Source organism: Heliangelus exortis, chromosome 3, assembly GCF_036169615.1.
Source record: "Heliangelus exortis chromosome 3, bHelExo1.hap1, whole genome shotgun sequence".
In the NCBI taxonomy this organism is placed as follows: domain Eukaryota; kingdom Metazoa; phylum Chordata; class Aves; order Apodiformes; family Trochilidae; genus Heliangelus; species Heliangelus exortis.
In genome coordinates, this window is record NC_092424.1 from 34,962,049 (window position 1) to 34,983,791 (window position 21,743).

General features: G+C 53.5%; 3 protein-coding genes across 32 annotated transcripts in view; 2 read left to right on the forward strand and 1 right to left on the reverse strand.

The window, feature by feature from the left end:
- EHBP1 (EH domain binding protein 1) overlaps nt 1–4,950 on the forward strand; it is a 224,372-nt gene extending 219,422 nt beyond the window's left edge. For all 14 annotated transcript variants that reach the window (XM_071740117.1, XM_071740116.1, XM_071740118.1 and 11 more), the window contains 2 exons: nt 3,587–3,701; nt 3,869–4,950. In XM_071740117.1, the coding sequence (XP_071596218.1) occupies nt 3,587–3,701; nt 3,869–3,959 (206 nt within the window). In that variant the 3' untranslated portion in view covers nt 3,960–4,950. The remainder of the gene's footprint in view (nt 1–3,586; nt 3,702–3,868) is intronic.
- Nucleotides 4,951–7,577: 2,627 nt separating this feature from the next.
- OTX1 (orthodenticle homeobox 1) lies at nt 7,578–12,115 on the forward strand. Of its 3 annotated transcripts, none has more exons than XM_071740131.1 (4): nt 7,578–7,786; nt 8,933–9,472; nt 10,008–10,159; nt 10,813–12,115. In XM_071740131.1, the coding sequence occupies exons 2-4, from the start codon at nt 9,376–9,378 to the stop codon at nt 11,572–11,574; spliced, it is 1,011 nt and encodes a 336-aa protein (XP_071596232.1). In that variant the 5' UTR covers nt 7,578–7,786; nt 8,933–9,375; the 3' UTR covers nt 11,575–12,115. The 3 variants fall into 3 exon arrangements, with proteins under 3 accessions (XP_071596232.1, XP_071596234.1, XP_071596235.1); XM_071740133.1 differs by having other exon boundaries at nt 7,578–7,767; XM_071740134.1 differs by having other exon boundaries at nt 7,578–7,738.
- A 5,176-nt stretch (nt 12,116–17,291) lies between these two features.
- The window catches only part of WDPCP (WD repeat containing planar cell polarity effector), a 158,453-nt gene continuing 154,001 nt past the window's right edge, over nt 17,292–21,743 (reverse strand). For 9 of the 15 annotated variants that reach the window (XM_071740138.1, XM_071740136.1, XM_071740137.1 and 6 more), the window contains one exon: nt 19,860–20,868. In XM_071740138.1, the coding sequence (XP_071596239.1) occupies nt 20,575–20,868 (294 nt within the window). In that variant the 3' untranslated portion in view covers nt 19,860–20,574. Of the gene's footprint in view, nt 18,323–19,859; nt 20,869–21,743 lie in introns of those variants that run through there. The other 6 variants (XM_071740149.1, XM_071740146.1, XM_071740145.1 and 3 more) reach the window with 2 other exon arrangements.

Here is a 21,743-nt window from a genome sequence, read left to right on the forward strand (position 1 = left end):
CACAGTATTCCATAGATTGATTAGGTTCAGCAGCAGAATCCTATCAAATGGCCTGCTCTGATGATGATGCAAACTCTTTCAGGATTGCTAGTTGACTGGAACTAAAGATAAGACCTGACTGCAATCCCCCAATGTGCTCTTTACAAAACTAGTGTTAATTTTCATCAAAGTGCTGGGCTTATTTATTATAGTGGCGAGGTTGAAGGTTTTACTACGAGAACTTTCGACCAGTTCTATTAAAGCATTTCTATGGGAACTGGCTGCCTGTTTGCTCAAAGTAATTATCAGTTGAACTGGGAGGGGGGGGGGGAGGAAGACAATATGAAGTCAATGAAAATGAATAATTGAAAACATTTCTACTTTAAGGCGAATTTAGCAAACTCTGTCATTTTAAACTGCCCGTCGCAAGTGGTGGCACGGGCGGCTTTAGCTTTCAACACTTTTAGCTCATATACAGCTTCAGACCTTAATCCTATTTTTGTCTGGAGTGTAGCTTTTATAACAGTACTATTCTGAAATCTTCAAATTAATCACAGCCCATATTGTAGCTTCCCAGTGCTGCAGTCAGTCTGGGCATCTATATGTGACAGGTGTTACAGGTAATCCTGGCTTAAAAGGCACAACAGGTAGGAATCAAACTTGAACACAGCTGCTTTTTTTAAACGTAGGGATGCTTCCTGAATCTGCTGCCTGGCAGTGCTTTGTTAGGTAAAACAAAATTGCAATGTAATCACATATAAAGTATTATTTAAATACTTTGAGCCTGCTCCTTTTTTAACCAATTGCTACTTGTCGATAGATTTACTTCAGGGGGTGCAGGGAAAGGCAGACTCTTTTTCTGGGAAACAGAGTAAAAATGCAAGGGAATGTCTCTGCCAGAAAGTTTTCCCGTGGTGTATTTCAAGCACCAATAATAAGCAAATGCAGAAGAAAACCCAAAACACCCCAGTTTTGTTCCATGAAGTTGTAACATGATGCTGTTTACTCACAGGGCTATAAGATGGGGCGATAAAACCTGTAGCTCTTAGAAAAGGACTTAACAGAGGAAAAATAGTAGTGAAGGACTGAGTGAAACCTGTAGTGAAATTTTGTGACTGTTGGGTCCTTTTTCGAAAGCTAAAATTGCTGCTGAAACAGGAGAACTATGGGATGAAGGGAAAAAAAAAAACAACCCACAACCAACCAAACCAAACCAAACAAAAAAACAACCAAAAACCGCAAACAAAACTTTAAAAATAAGAGCTTTTCAACTAAGTGAAAACCATCGAAACTGCGAAATAATTAAATTGAGACCAAGTAGAGGCAAGGGTTTTCAGGTCCTTTTGCATCCAGAGCTTCCTGTGCCCAGATTTGCCGGGGAACCAAAGTCGCAGGAGCAGGGAGAAAGTTAACCCGAAAGTTGGGGGCCACGTCTGGGGGAAGCGAATCCGCACGAAATTCTCTGCCACGTCCCTCTTCTCCTCTTCTGCCCAGCTCACTGCTCTTGCCCTTCTCACGACGGGGTTTGTCACGCCGAGATTGCATGGCACTTGCGGGGGCTTTATTTGCGTGGGTAAAACCCTCCGGTTTTGGGAAGCTCCGGCTCGCAGAGGTGCAGAGCCGTGTGTGTTTTAAATGGGTCGAACTGAAGGAACCTTCCTCAAATAAGCAAGCAGCGGTGGAAGTCGAGAGACCGCCTTGAAAATTAGCACCTAAAAAGCCTGCAATCTAAATCAAAGCAGCTTTGCGGCGGGAGAAATGGCTTAGACTTGAGAGTAATTTTGGCTGGTAGCTTGAGTTCTTGTGTACACCTGGAAAATTATTTCCCTAAGAATGGTGAAGGGGGAGTAACACACTTGAAAAAGGAAAACTAAAATAAAAAAGGAAGAGGAGGAAAATAAAGATAGAAAGAAAAACTCCCGGGAAGTTTGGGCAGTGCCCTGCCAGGCCGATGCTGCGGGACGGTCTCTGTGCCGCTGCACCGAATACCTCCCGTGCGTCTTGGCCTCTCCCAAGCGTGGCGTGGCTGCTCACACGTGTCCGTGTGGGTTTCCCTGCGTGCGGGTGGACCCGTAACTTGCCCGTGGGCCCAGGCAGAAGGCAGGGGCGCGATAAAAGTGGTGATACATTCCTGCCTTTCCGCCGCTCTCTCAACCATTATTGCATGATGATGCATCTAATTTTTAATTTGTAAATACAAGGCCGAATTCCCTCTAGCACCACTTGCTTTCATAAAGCTTCTGAGCAGTTTGCTGTCTTGAATAAATTTGGCTTTGGAGGGGGGTCAGGGGGATTTGAACCACCGCATTCTTGCGTGGTTTGTGAAGATTCACATGGTAACCGGTGGTGAGCATTGTTCGGGTTATCTGAATAAGCACCAGCCATGTGAGTTTTAACATGATCGCCCAGGGCAATGGAGAGCGCGGGGAGAAAGCCAAAAGGACTCTGCACCCTCTCTCTACCCTTTGCCAGCGGGAAGGAGGAGGAGAAGGAAGAGGAGGAGGACACCGCCGGGCCGGTGGCGATGGCTTCTCCCGGTGGTGTTGGGTTGTTGTTGGCTTTTTGGGTTTGATTTTTTTGTTTGGTTTGGGTTTTGGTGTGGGGTTTTTTGTGTGTGTGTGTGTGTGTGTGTGTGCCGGTGTCCTCTTTCCCTCCCGCTCCTCATTTGTCCTGCTATCTCCCTCATCATCTACTGCTCCTGCTTTTCATTGTTTACCTTCTTAATGAGGGAGGCGGGGAAGGCTGGGGCTTGACTGACAGCGACAAGCCCTTACGGTCTGGCTCGGAGAGCCGGAGGCTGCGGGGCGGCCCCGGGGGGCTGCGGCGTGCGGGACCAGGGGCTCCACCAGGCCGGGGAGCGGCCAGAAAAATCCCTTTGGGAAAAAGCGAGGCGGTCCCGTCCACTGCTACCCGCCAGCGCCGGGGATAAAGGCAATATTCCCTAGCAAGTGTATTTTTTTGTTTGTTTTGGGTTTTGGTTTTTGGTTTGTTTTTTTCTTCAAAGGAGGGGAGAAATGCTAATTACCCTATACCTGCCTTTTTTTATTTAAAAAAGTTACTGCGGAACATATGGTGTGCCCAGTGTGAGATTCCTCCAGCTGCTAAAGGCAGGCAAGGAGCAAAGAAAAGCCGAGTTGCAGGGAAGGGAGTTTTCCTCCTAGGAGAGGAAAGTTGGGAAAATGTTGCTGCCCGTCCAGGAACGTGGAAAAAAGAAAGAAAAGAAAAAAAAGAAAAAACAAAAAAACAAAAAAAGAAAAAACAAACCCCTCTCTCTACAACAACAAAAAAAAAACAAAACAACAACAAAAAAAAACAAAACACCACCACAAAACCCCACAACAACAAAAAAAAAAAAACAACAAAAAAACAAACAAGAAAACGAAAAATAAACCCCAGACAACCCCGAGCTAGGTAGGCAGGGAGACAAAACACCGGCTGGCTGCTGAGCAGAACCGGGATGTGCCAGGACATGGGGCCGGTGCAGCGGGGACCCTCTGCACCTTTTCGGTATCGTCTGCGGCATCTCATAGCTGGTTTTTTTTTTTCCTGTTTTTTGTGTTTTTTGTTTTTTTCTGTTTGTTTGTTTGTTTGTTTTTTCCTCTCCTAGACTGGCAGAAGACCGAGGCGCAGAAAAGGCGAGAGCAGCTTTTGCTGGACGAACTCGTTATTCTCGTTAACAAACGGGACGCGCTGGTCAGGGACCTGGACGCCCAGGAGAAGCAGTGAGTGGGGTGAAAAGGAAAGGGGGGTGTGTGTGGAGGGGTTTTTTTCCCTTCCACGTTTCCCCACGGAAAGTTTGGGCCGAGTCGGTGGGCACCATGGACCGTGGGGGACGGGCACGCAGCCCCTCACCGCCCCTCACCGTGCCTCTCGCCGCCTCTTTTCGCAGGGCCGAGGAAGAGGACGAGCATTTGGAGAGGACCCTCGAGCAAAACAAAGGCAAGATGGCCAAGAAGGAAGAGAAATGCGTCCTCCAGTGAGCGGCCTTCCCGCAGCGGTGGCGAAATCGCAGCGCGGCTCTTTCTTACGTTTTTAAAATGCCGACATGAGACTGGGGAAAAAAAATGTTTTGGAAAAAAAAAAAAATTAAACTTTTTTCCATTTTGTTAGGCCGGATCTAGGCTGCGCCGGGCCCCTCTCCGTTGTTTTTTTGTTTCCATTCAAGCGAACTCTCGGTGTACCGGGGTTTCCTTGTGGGCTCAGCTCTCCTGCCGAAAGGGTTTGAAATGAAAGCGCCGAGACCCCGGGCGTGCGGGCGATGTCGGAGATGTGCGGAAGGAGCAGAAGAAATAAAGTCTGTCCTGGTTTCTGTAGCTGGAGGAGGGCTGAGTTTTGAAATAAATACGTTTTTGTCGTAATAGGATTAGAGAGGGGGGATATAGGAAAAAAAAAATCATTGGGAATGGTTTCATCTAGTCCTGCCATATGTAATAATTAATAAGCTACCTACATTTTATAGTTAGGTCAGATCCACCCCAGTTATTATTAAAAATGTGCTGTATTTACCAGTGTTTTATTTCAGCAGTTTTACATTTCCCCGGGAGTAGAGCTGAGCTGCCCTGGTTTACCTGGGGGGTCTCTCCCCTAGAATAAGCGCAAAGCCCAAGGAGCGGCTGCCGGCGGTGCTGAGCCCGGGGCAGAGCCTGGTACGGCCCGGCCCGGCTCGACCAGGGGCAGCGCGGCGCCTCCCCCCGCTCTTCCCACCCTTCCCCCCCACCTCCCCCCGTGTCCCCCGTGAGCCCGGGCCGCGCTGCCCCTCCGCGTTATTTATTGCGCCCGGGCCGCCTCCCCCCACCCCCGCCGCCCCTGCGCGGAGACTCCCCCCTCCCGAGTTCCCCCCCGCCCCGCCCGTGTGTCCCCACGCGTGTCCCGCGCTCGCATCGTCCCTTTGTGGAGCTCGTCTCGTTTATTTATTACAATATCGAGTCATATATAAAATTTTCAATAAAAGCCGAATCTTTCTTACCGTAACTGCCGCTTTCCTCTTTACCTGGGAAACTTTCTCCCTCTCTCCGCCGATCGCGGAGGGGGCCCGGGAAGGGCCCAACCCCGCGGGGGGGCAGGAGGGCTCAGACACCCCGGACCACCCCAGCCGACGCTGCTTCGCCAACGCAACGAAACCCACCAGAAGGAAAAGTTTTTCGTTTTTTTTTAATAACAGGCAACTCGGGGAGGGGAAGGTAAAACTTTTCCCGGCCGGCCTGATGCCGCCGGTCGGGCGGCGCGGTGGATGCGCGGCCAAAGTCCCGCTGCGGCGGCGGGCTCTAAAAGAGCGCACCCGCGGGAAGCTGTGCGGGCGGAGGGAGCACAAACCCCACCGAGATGCGGTACCGTCCCGGAAGGGACCCCGGGAGAACTCACCAACCCCCCCTCCCAGTATCGCCGGCGGCTCCGGGTGCAACTGCGAACCGCTGCCTGCCGCGCAGACCCGCTCCCACAACATAAAAATTCCCCCGTGGAGGAGGGAAACGGCCGCCTGTGCCCGCGGGCTGTGCCGGCCCTGAGCAGGGGGACTGCGGGCAGCGCTGCTACGCGCCCGGGCGTTTGGCTCAGTGTGAAGTTGGGGAGGATGCGCGGAGCGGCCCACCGCGGGCAGGGGCAGCAGGCAGCCGGCTCTGCTGTCCGCCTCTGCCCGCTTCCAAAAACTCAGAGGCTGGGAAAGGGAGGAGGTACGCTCCGAGGGCTCCGCTGCCGCGGAGAGCAGCGGAGGTCCGGTAGGCGAGACGGTGACCAAGCCCGCGGCGCTGTCCGGGTGCTGCTGAGCCCCGAAGCCTGGGGTTGAACCCGAGGGGAGAGTTGGGGACCCGGGGAACGGGCAGGCATCACCCACATTCCGGCGGGGAGGGGTTCTTATTTGTCTTTAATGCGAAAAAAAGTTACTCAACCCCCTGGTTGCAGGAAAAAATAACGATGTCGCCCTCCCCCCTGTCTCCCGCTCCCCGCCTAGAAACCGGCCCCAAGAGGCCCCCCCTACCCGGTGTCCGAACCGAGTCGCCCTCCCTCCCTTCCTCCCTCCCCCGCCCCTGCCTTTCCCCGCCGCCGAAGGGACGCGCAGCCCAGCCCCTTGTCCGCCCGCACCCCGCCCGGCCGCCGACCTTACCTGGGCGCAGCGGGGAGGGCGCAGGCTCCGTCCTGAGGAGGGAAAGGGGGGGCTGGGGGGCAGCCAGCTCCGCGCCCTCCCTGCCCGCAGCCCCCGGCAGAGCCTGCGGGGAGGCGTCCGCAATTGGGGATTGGGCAACCGCGGTGGTTGCGGAGGCGTTGGGGAGGGCATAGATAACCCCCCGGTGTGAGGGGGGCACCCCCGGGGCGGGCTGCTGCCCGCCAGGACCGGGGAGGCCCCGGCGGGGTGAAGTGATGGGAAGGCGGTGTGGGGGAGAGCAACCCGGCCTGGGATCTTCCCCGGCGGGATAGGGGCAAAACGCCGGGGGGGGGGCTTAAGGGGAGGACATACCCCCCCAATCCTTCCTCCTCCTTGCTCGTCCTCCCTTTGCTTTTTGTGAATGGGCCGTGGCGCTTTTGTTGCGGGGAGAGGTGCCCGTGTCTCTGACTTTTGTGGAGGAGCGCAAGAGCTTGTTAAATCTTTTACCCCTGGGCCCACCGTCTCCTTCCCGCACAGATTAGATGGTTCCCTCCTCGCCCGCGAAAATAGAGGGGAAAGAGCGAAAATCTAAAAATAAAATTGGGGTGAGGGAGGTGGGGGGGAGAGGAAAACCGCGCTTTGGTCGGGGCCGGCGGGGAGCGCCTTTGAACATTAGCTCGCTTTCAGCTCCAACTGCAATTAGAGAGAGTTGATTTAGGGAGACCAACAAAAGCCGCGCACCGGAGCCCTCCTTCGAGGTCTGGGGCCGCTCCACCGCCTGCTTGGTTGTAAGGCCCCGCTCCGCGCCCCTCCGCCCCAGCCCCGCTGCTCCGCGCCCGTTCCGCTCCTCTCCGCTCCCGCCGCCGCTGCCGGCAACAAATCGGGCTGCGCGGAGCGGTGCGGGATGGAACGGTGACTCCCGTTTCCCCGCCGCTCTCCCCGCTGCCCCCGGGGCCGCCCCCGCCTGCTCGTCCCCCGCGGCGCAGAGCAGCCCCTGAACTCAGGACACGCGGGGAAAGGTGCGGCCGCTGCTTTATTAATACTTTCAAGCACAAAGTTAGGGCGAACCTTTAAACACTTCGGGGAGCGGGCTGGGACCCGCTCCCGCCAGCTTCCCCCGGCTCCCCGCCGCTCCCGACAGCCCCCTCACTCCTGCTCCCGCTCCAGGAGCACCCTCCGCGCCGGCGCAAGCAGCGGCCGAAACTTTTCCGCGGTCCCCTCGGACGGTGAAGGCGCGGAGCGGTGCGGGGTGTTTGCCGGAGGAAAGGGCAGAATCGCGCGGGCGCGGAGCGGCTCCCCTCGCAAAACTTCTCTAGCCGTTCCTACCCCCATATCTCCCTCCGCGGAGATTGCGCGGAGCCCTGCGCGCCCACCGTTTCCACACCCCCTTACTCCGCCGACCAGCTCTCCACTGGGGTCGGGCCGGGCGCGTCGGCGGCGGGTGCGCGGGGGAGCGCGGAGCGCCGCGGGGCGGGGGGGGGGGGGGGGCGCGGAGGGAGCGGGAGCCCTGTGCTGCCATTGCCCGGGCGGCTGTCAGTCAGGCGGGGAGCGGCCGGGATTGGCGCCGGGCTGGTTACGCAGATGCTTTGCGCGCACATACAAGGGTAGGGCCGGGGGTAGGTGATCAATCCTCATCAGGGCCGCGGCTCCATCGCCCCGACAGCGCGGGCCGCCGGCGAGGTAACGCGGGGCGCCCCGACAACTTAGGGGTACGCGGCTCGGCTTCGGGTATGCCTCCCCCCCTCCCCTTTCTTACCCTTCCCCCCCCCCCCACCCATCCCGCCTCCTCACCTGCCTGACCCCCCCTGCCCGCCCTCCCCCTCCGCGCCCCCCGCCCGCTCCGCCCTGCGCGCAGCCCCCGCCGCGACGGGCGCTCCGCAGGTGGCCGCGCAGGTGAGGCTGGCGGAGGGGGGCGATGGGCACCGCGCTCTCCGACGGGGCGGGCGTCTGCGGCGGGACGGAGCGGGGCCGCGGCACCGGCAACCGGGTGGGTGCATTTGTGTGCGTGGGGCGGGAAGGGTGTGGGCACAGCCGGGCCGCGTCTGCCCGCGTATTTTCTTCTTGTCTATTTTTTCCCCCTTCATTTCTCGATTTTCCCCTTCTCGCTACCCGGGACGGTCCCGCACCGCCGCGCTCTCCGGTAAAGTTATACAACGCTTGGGTACGGCGGTGCCTGCCGGTCTCGGCCTGCCGGAGGGTGCTCCTCCCTCACCTCATCCCAAAACCCACCGTCCCCACTGCCCGGGGTGCCCGCGATGCCGCCGGGGGGATGTCTCGGCCTCGGCAGCGGGAGCCGCCCCTGGGGCTCGGCGGGGCCGCCCGGGGTCTCTCCGCCCCTTCCTCCCCTCCGCGTTTATCTGCTGCTTTTTGCCACCCAGCCCGGCCGGTGCCTCCCGAGCCGGTGGTCGCCGTGTTCCCCCCCGTCAGGTCCTCAGCCCCGGCGCTGCCGGAGCCCCCAGAGCTCCGGGACGGGCCCAGTCGGCGCTGCCTCCCGCTCGGGTGCTTGCGCTCTCCGTCTTCCTTTTTCCCTTTTTAACTCTTATCCATTTCTAATTAAAACGTCCCCGTCTGCTCGCTTTTAAATTAATTATACTTCCCTCCTCTGGTACCTCCTTTTGATTCCTAATCCAATTATCTTTTTAAATAATTGCTTTATCTTTCCCCATCGCCGGGCACTGTTGCCTCTCGGCACTTGCACGCAACTCTCCTTCGTTTGAAATAGAATAAAATAATAACAACAAAATTTACAATTCGAGGCCGCCTGCCCGGTGCTCCACGCCGGGGTGGGCGCAGTCACCCGGTACCCGGGTGCTTCTCGGCAGGATTTGGGGTGGCCGGACCTCTCTAACCCACCCCTCTCTGGTCTCTCCCCAGGCGCTCCGGCCTCGCCTCTGCGCGGGGAAGAAATCTGCCTTTTTGTTTTCCGATCCTCGTTGTCGTTTTAAATTTTTAAAATCTTTTTTATGTTTTTTTTTTTCCTTTTTTTTTTTTTTTTTTTTTTTTTTTTTTTTTTTTTTTTTTTTTTTCCTGCCTGCCTTTGCGATCGCTTGAGGACCTCGCGGCGGTGACGACGGGACAGAACGAAAAAAGCTCCTTTCACGCAGATTTTGTTCTCGTTTTTTAATTTGTTGTTGGCTTTTGAATTTTTTGCCTCTTGTTTGGGGTGCTTTCGGGGGCTCTTTTTATTGGGGCATTTTTAATTATTTTTTATTTAATTTTTAAATCCTTGTCCCCCCCACTCCATATATTTGATTTGATTTTTTTCGATTTTTAAATTTTTCTGCTGGACTTTGGAGGAAACCTGCCCAGCCTTTAGCATGATGTCTTACCTTAAACAGCCCCCTTATGGCATGAACGGGCTGGGGCTGACGGGCCCTGCCATGGACCTGCTACATCCCTCCGTGGGGTACCCGGGTGAGTCCCTTGCGCCTCGGCCCTGTCCCCACCATCACCCACCCACCCTCTGGCAGGAGGGGGAAAAAGCTCCATCCTGGGTGGGTTTGAGTGAACCCATGGGGCTGTACGGTTTAGGGTGGGCTGCGGGGTGGGTGCCCCCATTTTGCTCGCAGCCTGGGGTGGGAAGGGAACAGTGCCAATTCCAGCATCTTCATTCCTGTGTGGATTTTGAAGAATAAAAAAAAAAAGCATTAAAAAAGCTTTTTTTTTTTTTTTAAAAAAAAAAAAGGAAAAAGTAGATTTATTTTGACGCAACGAAATCTCTCCATTGCTCTTGGGGTTGGGCCTGACCCTTCCCCAGCCCTGTGCTGCTCACCCTGCCTGCAGCAGGACAGGGTCTGGTGTGTGGGGCACGCCGCCACTTTTGGGGTTCAGAGAGGGGGATGTTGCACAGACCCCTGCCCCAGGGGTGCTGGGGCTCCTGCCACACTGGAAGGGGTGTGGGAGGTGCTCGGGGACCCAGTGTGACCGGCGTGGTGGTGCTTGCCCCCAGCCACCCCACGGAAGCAGCGGCGGGAGCGCACCACCTTCACCCGCTCGCAGCTGGATGTGCTGGAGGCACTCTTTGCCAAGACCCGCTACCCGGACATCTTCATGCGGGAGGAGGTCGCCCTGAAGATCAACCTGCCCGAATCTCGAGTCCAGGTACTGGACCTGCATTGGGGGTGCATCCCACACTGCTGGGGCTGGGGGGATGCGGGGGGCACCGCAGCTCGGCCGGCACCGCTCGGACTCGGCTTTCCGTCCACACTCATCCCTGTTTCCTCAGGGCTGGGATGTGCGTGGGCTCCCCACCATGTGTCTGTCACCGTGTGGGGGTATCCAGGCAAAGGCAGGCTCTTACTTTTTTTAACCTGTTTTATTAATTTTGGTTTTATTAACATTTTGTGGCCCGCTTCCACCCGGCCCAGGCTGTAGCAGCCCTGCTGCCTGCATGCCTCCCAGGGGTGCTCCCTCCAGCACTGCTCCCCAGATGATGATGCCTAGCGGGGTGGGATATGCAGGCAGCAGCCCGCACTGGATCTGTCCCCCAGAACCATATTTTATCTCTACTCCAGGGACATGCACAACCTGGGACACCCCAGCTCCTGGCCCTGGGCATCCTTGCTTGGGGCAGGATGCGGGGTGGCCTGGGTGCCAGGCTGGGCAGGTTTTTTTTCCGGGGTGTGAGGGCGTGCAGTGCTAATGGCTGGGTGTGGGTGCTGGGAGAACTGGTGCCAGGGTGAGGTTGGTTGGGTGCTCCCGGGGTGAGGAGCACCCAACTGCTCATCCCTCTGCACCCCAATTTCTTCCTCCAGGTCTGGTTCAAGAACCGCCGCGCCAAGTGCCGGCAGCAGCAGCAGAGTGGTGGAGGGGCCAAGAGCCGTCCGGCCAAGAAGAAATCCTCGCCGGCTCGCGAGAGCTCGGGTTCGGAGAGCAGCGGGCAGTTCACCCCACCGGCAGCAGCCTCCAGCTCGGCCTCATCTTCCTCCTCCAGCTCGGCCTCATCGGCCCCGGCGGGAGCCCCAGCATCTCTCAGCACTCCGGCGTCGTCCATCTGGAGCCCGGCTTCCATCTCTCCTGGCGCGGCGCCGGCGGGGGTGACGGTGCCTGAGCCCCTGCCGCCCGCCGCCGCGTCCTGCATGCAGAGGGCCGGCCCCGCCGCCGCTGCCGCCTCCGCCAGCTACCCCGTTTCCTATGGCCAAGGTGGGGGGTACGGGCAGGGTTACCCCGCGCCGCCCTCCTCGTCCTATTTTGGGGGCGTGGATTGCAGCTCCTACCTGGCGCCCATGCACTCCCACCACCATCCCCACCAGCTCAGCCCCATGGGGCCCTCTTCGGTGCCTGGCCACCACCACCACCACCCGCTGAGCCAGAGCTCAGGCCACCACCACCATCATCACCATCACCACCACCATCAGGGTTATGGTGGCACCGGGCTGCCCTTCAACTCCTCCGACTGCCTGGACTACAAGGAGCCCGCTGCTGCTGCCGCCGCTGCCTCTTGGAAGCTCAACTTCAACTCCCCTGACTGCCTCGACTACAAGGACCAGGCGTCCTGGCGCTTCCAGGTCTTGTGAGGGACCCACCACCCTCCCCTCAAGCTGCCACCGAACCCCCTGACCGAGGTCTCCCCATTGCCTCCCGGGCAGGACTCTGGCTTCAGCTCTTCCTCCTCCTCCCCTCTCTTCGTTAGCAGTAACCATGCCCCGGAGGGGGGGGGGTGTCCTGCCACCCCCATCTCTACTGACTGATATTTATTTGCTTCCTGCACCCCTCCAGCAGGTTTATTATAATTATTATTTTTTTAAATGCGACAGAAGAGGAGTTTAAATAAAATAAGAAGCCCAGCGTCTCCCCTGCTGCCCCCCGGGCAGAGGCGCAGGCTGGCTCCTGCCCTGCCGGTGCCCCTTTAGCTTCATGTGGGGACCCTCATCCCCACCCCCGGGTGCGGCAGCCCCCAGCTCGCCGGTCCTGTACAGTCTCTTGCCGCTGGGAGCGGCGGGAACGATGTAAATACTAGGTCCGTTCCAGTGACCGTCATTATTTTTAGTGGATGCTGTTGGGTTGGCATTTATCTAGAGTCTAACGTGGAACAGAACTTCAAAAAAAAAACAAAAAACAAAAAACACCAAATTTTTTTTTTTTTTTCTTTTAAATTTTAATTTTCTCCCCCCAAAATGGATCTTTCTCCCTTTTGCATCCTCGACTCCGTGCGAGCTCGGCCGTGCTGGGCCGGGGCCGGGGCTGGGGCCGGGCCGGAGCCGGGGCCGGGGCAGTAGGGTGGGCGGGCGGGCGGGCAGCAGCCCGTAGGGGGGGTGTGCCTGGAGGGGAGGGAAGGGCTGCTCAGTTAATCCACAAACTGCAGACCAAGAAAACCCAAGCTTTTGGAAAAAAAAAATAAAAAGGAAAGAAAAAAAAAGCAGGAAAAATAAAAAGTTTTGGTTTATTTTTTTGAGGGGGGAATGCAGGGGAAAGCAGCTCTGCTTCATGGTAGGGGGGGGGAAAGAATTTGGTGGTGGTTTGGTTTGGTTTTTTTGTTGTTGTTTTGGGGTTTTTTAAGCCTCTTCGCTGCGTGTTGGCGAGTCGGGGCTGAAGCCCTGAGCTCCCGGCTGCCTCACCCGCCCCGCGCTGGTGCTTTTCGGTAGCTTTGCCCCGTAGCGGGGAGAGGGGCCGTGTACATGTGGTTTTTTTGATGCCGTAACCCCCGCATTTACCCCTTCAACTGTAAGGCAACACACCTCCCTCCCGCCCCCTCCTCCCTTCCTTCCCACCCTAATAAAATCCAAACTAATAAACGCGGTGGTGTCCTGTCCTGCTTCCTCCCCCACCCCCAACACCTTCCCCAGGAAACTTCCCCGGCGGGAGTGAGGAGCTGGGAAAAGGTTTCCATGGGGGGGGCCCAGCAGGATGGGGGAGGGTTCGTGGCGGGGGATGTGAGTGATGAGTTTGCGAGTGCTCTGGAGGTGGGGGGGACCACCGCTGGCTCTCAGGGTGTGGGCTTGGGACCCGTTTTTATGTTTCTTGACGCTGTTAATTGGTTACTGATTTATTGCTGCACCGCCGTGCTGGGCAGGACGCTGCCTGAAACAGCAACCCCCCAACCCGGTGGGGCAGCCCCCCCAAACTTGGGACCCCCACGGACAGGTCCTGGGGGGGCGTGTGGGTAGGTGGGGTGCGGAAATACTGCTAGCAGACAGACAGACCGACCGACCGCTGCCCCCCTCTGCGGGCAGCAGGACGGAGGGATGCTCGGCACCCGTGGGCTCCCAGCATTTCCCTCTTCAGCCGCTGCCAGCTGGGATCTAGCTTGGGAAGGGGGGATGAAATTTTTCCCCCCCTTTTTTTTTTTCCTCTCCCCCCAAAAAAAGGAAAAAAAAAAAAAAAAAAAAAAAAAAGGGAAAACTACAATACTTCCTGCAGTTGTTGGAGGCTGCCCCGTGGCGCTGGGACCATTCCTGTTCCTGCAGGGCTGAAGCTGAGGGGGAGGAGCGGGGCCACGGCCACAATGGTTGGGGCTTTGATACACTGGAGGGGCCAAACCCCAAATTTACATCCTCCCTGTGATCTTGCAGCGGTCCGTGCTGCTGCTAGGAACTCTGGGGCTACAGCATGTGCCCCACTCTCTGGTGTTCTGGGGTATCCCTGGGGCATCAGGAACTGCGGGAGAGGGGGATGGAGGAGGGGGGGATGGAGGAGACAAGAGGTATCGAGGCACCATAGTGCTCCAGGTGTCTGTTTTGGGGAAGGGGCGTTGCCTGTGCCCCCCTGGCAGCCCGGTGGGGTGTGAAGGGAGCCGGTGATGTGCTGCTGCAGCAACTGGGAAATGGGCTGCAGTGGGAAACCCAGCGGGGTCAGCTCCCCCACCCCCGCCTGATGACACCGTTGCTTTCAAGCCCCTGGCATCCTTCCCGGGTGACAGTCACTGCAGAGCCCTGAGGCTGGGGGGCTGGTGAGTGCCCTGTGGCCTCCAGCACCCTCACACTGTGTGGTGGGGAGGGAATGGATGCAGCAGAGTTGATTTCAGGGGATAATTTAATTTTTTTTTCCTTTCAACAACTCTTTTCCATATTGTCTCCTTCAGTGCATGCACACACACACACACGTATATAAGTATATATGTATATGTGTATCTTTACATATAAAACAACTGTTCTCTTCTGCAAGCAGTGGAGAGGCACTCACTGCACCATCGGGTGGCTGTACAGCCAGTTTGAAGGAGGAGCATGGGTGCCTGGTGAGGGTGCCACCAGCTGATGCTGGTGTTCCTCTGTTAAATTTCTTCTGTTAAAGGTAAGAAAGTTATCACAGCCCTCCTGAAGCTGTAAAAGAAATAAATCTGCTGGACACAAAATGAACCAAAGCTGCCCTCCCAGATTTAGTGAGCTCCTGAGGACACAGGAGCCAGCAGGTGTATAAAACAGCTACTACCCATCCACACCCCCACCCTACTTCATCTTCTTTAAACAAAAATATACTCTTGTCTTCCCTAAAAAAATGTGGCACTTAAGAACATGGTCTAGTGGAACGTGTCAGTGTTAGGCTTATGGTTGGACTCTATGATCTGAAAGACCTTTAAAAGTTCTTTAAAAGTTGTGTTTCATTGAAAATCAGTAAATCAGCACTGCTGAGAGATAAAGATGGAAGAGGAAGCAATTTTGTTCCTTTGGTTTCTGCAGCATGGTCCTATGCTTTTCACCCACTGCCCCCAGTGCAGATGGGTCAAGGACTTGCTTCAGGATTTGGATCTCTAAGGGGTGCCTGCATCCCTCAGGGGAATCCACCCAACATGGGCACCCAGTAGCTCCTGCTGCTGCAGCCAGTGGCTTCTCCAGCATCCCCCCCTAGCAGAGTGCAGGCTGTGAGTATTTTCCAGTCCTGTTTGTGCAGACCTGGAGCATGACAGCCAGGCTGGTCACTGAGCAGGGAGCAGAGGAGACCTTTTCCTGATCACATCAAATAATGGCTTTGCCCTCAACGCCTGGCTTCATATTTTTTCATTGCCTTTCTCCCAGACCTGCAGTTTCTACAAAGTCTGACAAGCATGACTTGCGTGTGAATAGCTGGTTTGCTGGAAAATAACTAAAACTGGTGGTTTTTTTCTTTTTTTTTTTTCTTTTTTCCTCATATTGGGTAAAAAAAACCCCTGGAAAACATCGTGGTGACTAAGCACAGTGCAACACTCACCAGCAAGCCTAGCGTGGGCAGGCCCCATCCTCCCTCCACCACCCATGGGTTGGTGCCAGCAAGGCAGGTGAGATGTGACTTCCACCCATCGGTGGGCAAGCCTGGGCCAGTGGGGGTTGTGCCCCTGCACTGCTGATGCTTGGCTGGTGGAACAAACTTCTCCCACTGTGGGCTGCCCCACTGCCTGACCTGGTGCTGCCACCTGAGCACAAGCCATGGCAGGCAAAGCAGCAGGATGCTCGCTGCTCTGGGAACAGGTGCCAGTGGGATCACTGGGCTTTTTTGGGTTGTGAAACAGCTGCCTCGCTGCTCAAGCGAGGAGGCTGCTGGGTGCATGGCTACTATTAAGGTTTTTTGGGGGGTTTTTGTTTTTTTAAATAACATTTGCTGCTGGGTTCTGGTGCTGAGGTTCTGGGTTACCTGGCATGGTAAGTAAGTAGCTGGTGAAGCTACTGCCTCTCGCCCAAGTGCCAGCAGCTCCAAAGGCTCGTGGTGCTTCCCTGCCTGTAAGCCAAAGACCAGGAATTGCAGCGAGTTGGGAGAGGGGTGGAGGGAGTGAATAATACCCAGTTTAGGCTGTTGTTGATTTTTATGCTTGTTGCTTTATGGACCTGAAATAATTAATGATCTATTTGCCGTTATGGGAGTATTTTCTCTGAGGGCAGTCCCTGCTTGGAAAGCTTCATTTTTAAACCCTCCTCATGAGACAGGGAGCTGTGGTGGGTGATGATTTGCACTTCCTTAGTGGTACCCATCCATGCAGAGGAGGGGAGAGGCTGGCAGGGCTGTTACTGGCTGGCAAGGAGTGGCTGACCAGAGGTCTGGATGCAGGATGTGTTTTGGGGACATTATGTGTTACAGCTGAGCACGAATTAAATTATTTTTTTAAATGTAAGTTCTGGAGACACACTCATTAATGTGATGGAGTACAGTTTTTTTGTAGACAGCCTTTCTGGCAGGGCACGAAGAAAACAGCCAAATACTGAGCCATTGCACCAGACCATTTGTGGTTTCCCCTCTGCTGACCTCCCCGTTAGCCAGTCACTGCTAATTCATTCACTTTGAGTAGCAATTAATGCCCATAAAATCCCACATTGGTTACAAACCTGTTCTGAATTTGTCAGTAAAAATCTGCCCATGAAACTCCCAGACGAGGAACCTACTATATATATTGGAGAGCTCTTCTTTCATGTCATATGGGCAAGCACAAAAAACTGCAGGGAAGGAGGAGGGTGAAAATGGTCAGAGGGCTGAAGCCTAAAGAAAAGCATATGCCTAGTTCCAGATAAATCCCTATTCAACACTTTTTTTTTTTTTTTTTTTTTTTTTTTTAGGATAGACAGGGCTTTTCCAAGAAAGCCATGAGAGGAATTTTATTTTATTTTATTTTTTTTTTTATTAAATGAAAAACTGTGATTTTAAGAAACGGCGTTTTGGATCTTATGTACATTTCTAGTATTATTTCCTGTATGTTTTTAAGCTGAAATCCTCTTAGCATGCAAAGTAAATAGATTATGATATAGTGAAGGATTAAGAATCACTGTCTGGTGTCAGATTAATCCCTCATATAGACCATCACTTGTACTGACAGAAATATGGCTGCAATTCAGCAAAATAGCTCCACGGCGAACCAACGCATCGCAGCATCTTACGCAGAACAAGCGCGCGGCCTCCCCGGTCCCTCGCTGCGCCCCGTGCATTTCGGAAATCAAATTTAAATCTCTGGACATTAAAAGCATGTGCTGTGTGAAGCACGGCAGCCACAGGCACGGCTCTGCACATGGAGGCCACGCAGCAGCCTGCTCTGTTTCAAAGCCCGTTTTATTATTATTTTTTTTCTGCCCCCTCACTGAGTGTACAAAATCCTGCGCACTGCAGCCCACTCGCTCCCTTCGACCTGCAAAGCAAAAAAGTCTCCTTCACACATACTCATGGAAAAGTGCTGAAATGGGTTGGGAGTTTTTCTGGTACCATCAAACTTGCATGTCGTGCAGTACAAATTCAGTCAGATTTCAGCTCAGAGGGGAAAATGACTGACTGACAGTGAGCACAAGTATTTTTTTTTCTTTGTAAATACATAATTTTTATTGATACTTCTCACGGATTGTGCTTATTTTTTTTTTTTTTACACTGTGCTTTTATTGTTGGTCCATTCATCATCAATACTAGTTCGTCACACAAAAACGATTTCAAGAAGCTCACTGGCTTTGGGTTGCAACCACCTAATGCTCCTGAAAAAAGATCAAGCTTAACTCACAAAAAATCTACATCTGTACATGCTGCATCCGATCAAATGGTGGGAAGAAACACCAGTGACGATGCTCGCCCTTCTCTTCACCATCACAAAAAAAAAAACCAAACCTGAGGGCTGAAACAGGTTACGTTACCTTCTCAGTGCATTTTTTCTTCGTGGTTAGAGGCAGCAGATTAAAATCTGGACTCCAATGGAATGATGTTTAAGAGGCTCCGCATCTTTTTTTCAAGGCAAAATAATGGTTATTCAACTAAGATGATATATCTAGATATGAAAATTGAGAGCATTCTTCGGAAAATGCTGCCGACTGTGAAAGGCTGCTCTTTCACAGAGGTATCCTGAGTGAAGATTTTATCTACTGGTATCTCAACAGGACGGTTTTCAGAGCCTTAAGTGGAAATTCAAATCTGCTTCCAAGTGAAGATTGTTAAAATATATAATGCATAGAGATTTACAGACTTTCCCCTGAGAAGTTTATGGATTTGTCCAATAGTCCCCCACACCCCCCAAATTTTTCAGCATTGGGCTTGTACCGTAAATGGGGATCTGTATTTGCTCTTTTTTAATGTCTTTGAATGACACAATGAAAGTCTCACTGAATTGCCCTCCATAAGCAAACACGGAGCAGTTTGTGCACGGACAGACACTCTTGTGCTAACCCAGAAATACTTTGGAGGTCTAAGGACAGCACTTTTTATAAGCCTGGTGCTTCATTTTCTGCTGGTGGCCAGATGCAGGGATGGCTGGAATTTTGCTGAAGGACTTCCTGCGAACTTTTCTACCTTGGTGAGGTTTTTCCTTTTCTGCTTTGGCAGTGAAGGGCATCCCGTGCTCCGTCACACCAGCCCGAAGTGCACGACTTTGAGAGACCCACTGTCTCCGGCCTCCTGCAGGGGAAAAGAGAGGCAAGATCAGGCTGGCTGAAGGGACAGGCAATGAAGGATTGGAAACTTCACGTGGTTGTGGGAAAACACCATATCAACCCAGGGAGAAGAGACAATTACAGACTGTCTCAGTTTGGCCTGGAAATGGAGGAAGCAGCCCTAAAGTGGTGGAGATGGTCTAGTCGTGCATGGTAAGGCACATCTCTCATTTTTTTAAGATCCTTTGTAATCACCCTCCCTTGCTGCTCCTGGGGAAATGAGGGGGCACATCTCCAGCTTCAGCTCACAGTGTCCCTTGTGGTGGACACAGGGTCGTGATGCGAGGGGCAGGGAGCCAAGGTTCCACCTGCCTTTGAGCCCCCTTCCCTGGCGCCTGGAAGCTTATTGGCAAAAGTGAAACTTCAGATTTTTGTTACCTTTTAATTAAAACATTCTGCGAACACCACGAGGCTGGGTTAATGCCAGCGGGGAGCGAGCCAGGTTTTTCAGAGTTCGTCGGGGATGGCACTTGGCATTCCTCGTGCAAGGCAAACACGTGATTTAAGCATGAATCCCCTTCCTGCACTTGGTGCCTGTGCAGGGTGGAAACCCCAGCCCTCTTGTTTTGCAAAGGCCATGATGGTGGTGGTGGTGGGGAACGTGTGCTGCAAATAAAGGTTATTTCATAACACGGGCCAGCGTGCCTGCGAAACGCATGAAATACTTTGCCTTGGAAAGTGCTGTAGTCTAGTGAGTCACTGCCTTCTTTTGAATCACAGATGAGTAGCCAGCCCGTCAGATTGCAAAGAATAAACTAGGCGTGGAGCTGAAGACAAAGGGAAATGTGTGTTTGTCCCATCTCAGAGGGTAAGACACACTGGCTGGCTTGGGCAGGGAGGTGGGCTCAGTCCCAGGGGCTGGATGTTAGGGCTGTGGGAGCAGTGGTGAGGGTGGAGGGGTCTCATGTGAGGTGACTCCCTGCTCCTTGACTCCAGGAAAAAAAAAAAAAAAAAAAGAAAAAAAAATTGCCTAAATCTTGTGACTTCATTAGGAAGCTTTACCAGAGCAGCAGCTCCATCTCATGGCATGTGCATTTCACCACAGAGATAGAGATCACCCGCTGGAACAACCTCCCTACCTCAGCACAGGGGAAGCAGTAAAAGTGCCACAGATCAAAACCAGCACGGCGTAGACACTGAGTTTTGTTTCCAGCTCACTGCTTGGCACTTCCCTTGTGGGGAGATGGTGGGAGGTGGCCCTGCCACAATATGACCCCTGTTAATTCTCAGAGGTGGCTTGAAGATGATGACAAAGCATCCCTGGTGTCCCATCTGAACCAGTGCTTGCCTCCCAGACTCCACGGGAGGATTCCAGTGTTGAAACTTGCTGAGACTGCTGCTTAGGCAGGTGCCTTCAAGGAGGTTATAAGCTGCCTTACTCAGTGGCAGCCCTCATGGGGGGGCTGTTTGTATGCTCCTTGTTTTTTGGGTGACTACAAGCTTTGTGTGGGTTCCCCTTGGTCTCTAAAAGACACTTGCTGAAGGGTCTTTTTTTTTTTTTTTTTTTTTTTTTCCAGTGTAGCCACAGCGATAAAGCCTTCAGGAGCATCAGTGGCTGAAAGTCAAGGGTATTTCTTTTTCCTCTGGAGCTTTGTCCCTGCCTGATGCAGAAGGGTTTCTGCTGCTGCTTGTTCTGATGGCCAAAGGAATAGGTGGAAAGGGGAAACACATCATGTTTGACCATTTAGAGTTCAAGCTTGTTTGGGAGGTCCTTGCTGTTCAAGGCTCAGGGTTCTGAGTGCATCAGACAGGTATCTGGCCTGGATTTTGTGACTAATGATTTGTGCCTCTGTCTTGGGAGAGGTTCACAATAACTCAGATTTGCAGACCTAGTTTGTTGCTTTTTTCTTTAAAAAAAAAAAAAAAAAAAAGTTCTTTCAAAAAAAAATACTTGCAAACCTCTCTGGTCACACTGAAGCAGACCTGGTGGTGTCGTGTGGGAAGTCAGTGATGTGGCATCAAGATTGTAGAGGTGTTTCATGCTAATCAAAGGCTGAAGAGCAGTAATGACTGGAACTCTCCTTTTGACATCTGCATCTTTTCTGATGTAACACGCCGACAATAAAAGAAGCTGTAATGATTTGATGAGAGTTGATTTTCCTAGGTCTGTCCAGGAACAGGAGAAGCCAGCATTGCAGTTGTAAGAGCAGCTAGTCATCTAGAGCAGGAAAGCATGAATATCCTGACAGGAGAGCATCTACTTGTGCCCTGGAGAGTTCAGATCGTGGGGCTTTGCATGGTAATGATGTGGTCCTGCTCCAGCAGGCGAAGGGAGGAGTGGTATGGGAAGGCACACCCTGTAGTTGAAAAGCCACTGAGCCATCTCAGACCTGCAGGGATAGCAGGATGAAGGCAGTGGTTTGCTTGGCCTCCCCAGGTCTGAGGCAGAATGGAGGATCCCTTTAGTCTCCTGGAGTGGGAAATGTGAGAAACCTCTTCCCCACGCTGCCAGCTCGCTCCCAGGAGGCTATGCTTTTTCTCCTGAGGAGTGTTCTCAAGGGCACGATGAAGCTGGGAAAGGAGGAGAGTGGGAGAGGGAAGAATAAATGAAGGTGCCATGGGAAATGACTTTAAACAACTGTTCAGGTGGAGAACACCTGATTCCAGGCTGCAGGAAGGGCTATATGGAAGGACATGTCTGTTGGTAGGGTCCATAGGTGCTGCTCTGTTTCATTGGAAGTGCCTTTTTTCCCTTGGACACCATCATACAAAACCCCCCTGGCTGACAGATATTTAGTTGAGTGACAATATATTAAAAGAGCCATTTGGTAGCCATGAGGAACCACTGACTTCAGCATCTCAAATTACCATAAATAAGATCAATCTCCAATCCAGAAAGGACAGAGAAGTTGACATTCATATTTTCCAAAGGGTCTCATTTGTACCGAGGCTGGAGACCAGGAGGCTTGTTCTTACTGGGTGCTGCTAAACAGAGACTCTTTGAACTGACATAAGCAGTTTTCTTAAGATTACCAAATTCCAGAACAATACAAACCAGGAGGGACCACCTGGAGATCACCTGGACCAACCCCTAATCAAAGCAGGAAGAGCAGGCTGGGTCTTGACCAACATGACCCTCGAAGCAACCCCCTTCCCATCTCCAGCCTTTCATGGAAGAGAGGACTGACCATGAACACCAAATCCTTTCCCCACCAAATACTGCAGATGGGATGCTCGCTTCTCATTTGCTTCTCCCTTGCTGCTAAATGAGCCATACCCAACCAAACCATGTACAGGGCAAGAAAAACTTCATCTTTTCCTTGTTCCTCTGGCAGCTATCCATACCATCCTTTGTCTTCAGTAAAGGGATCCTCTAACCACTGTTGGTGCCAAACCAGCTGGTCTGCATTTGTCCTGCCTGTGAGCTGAGACAGCAGCAGCAGCCC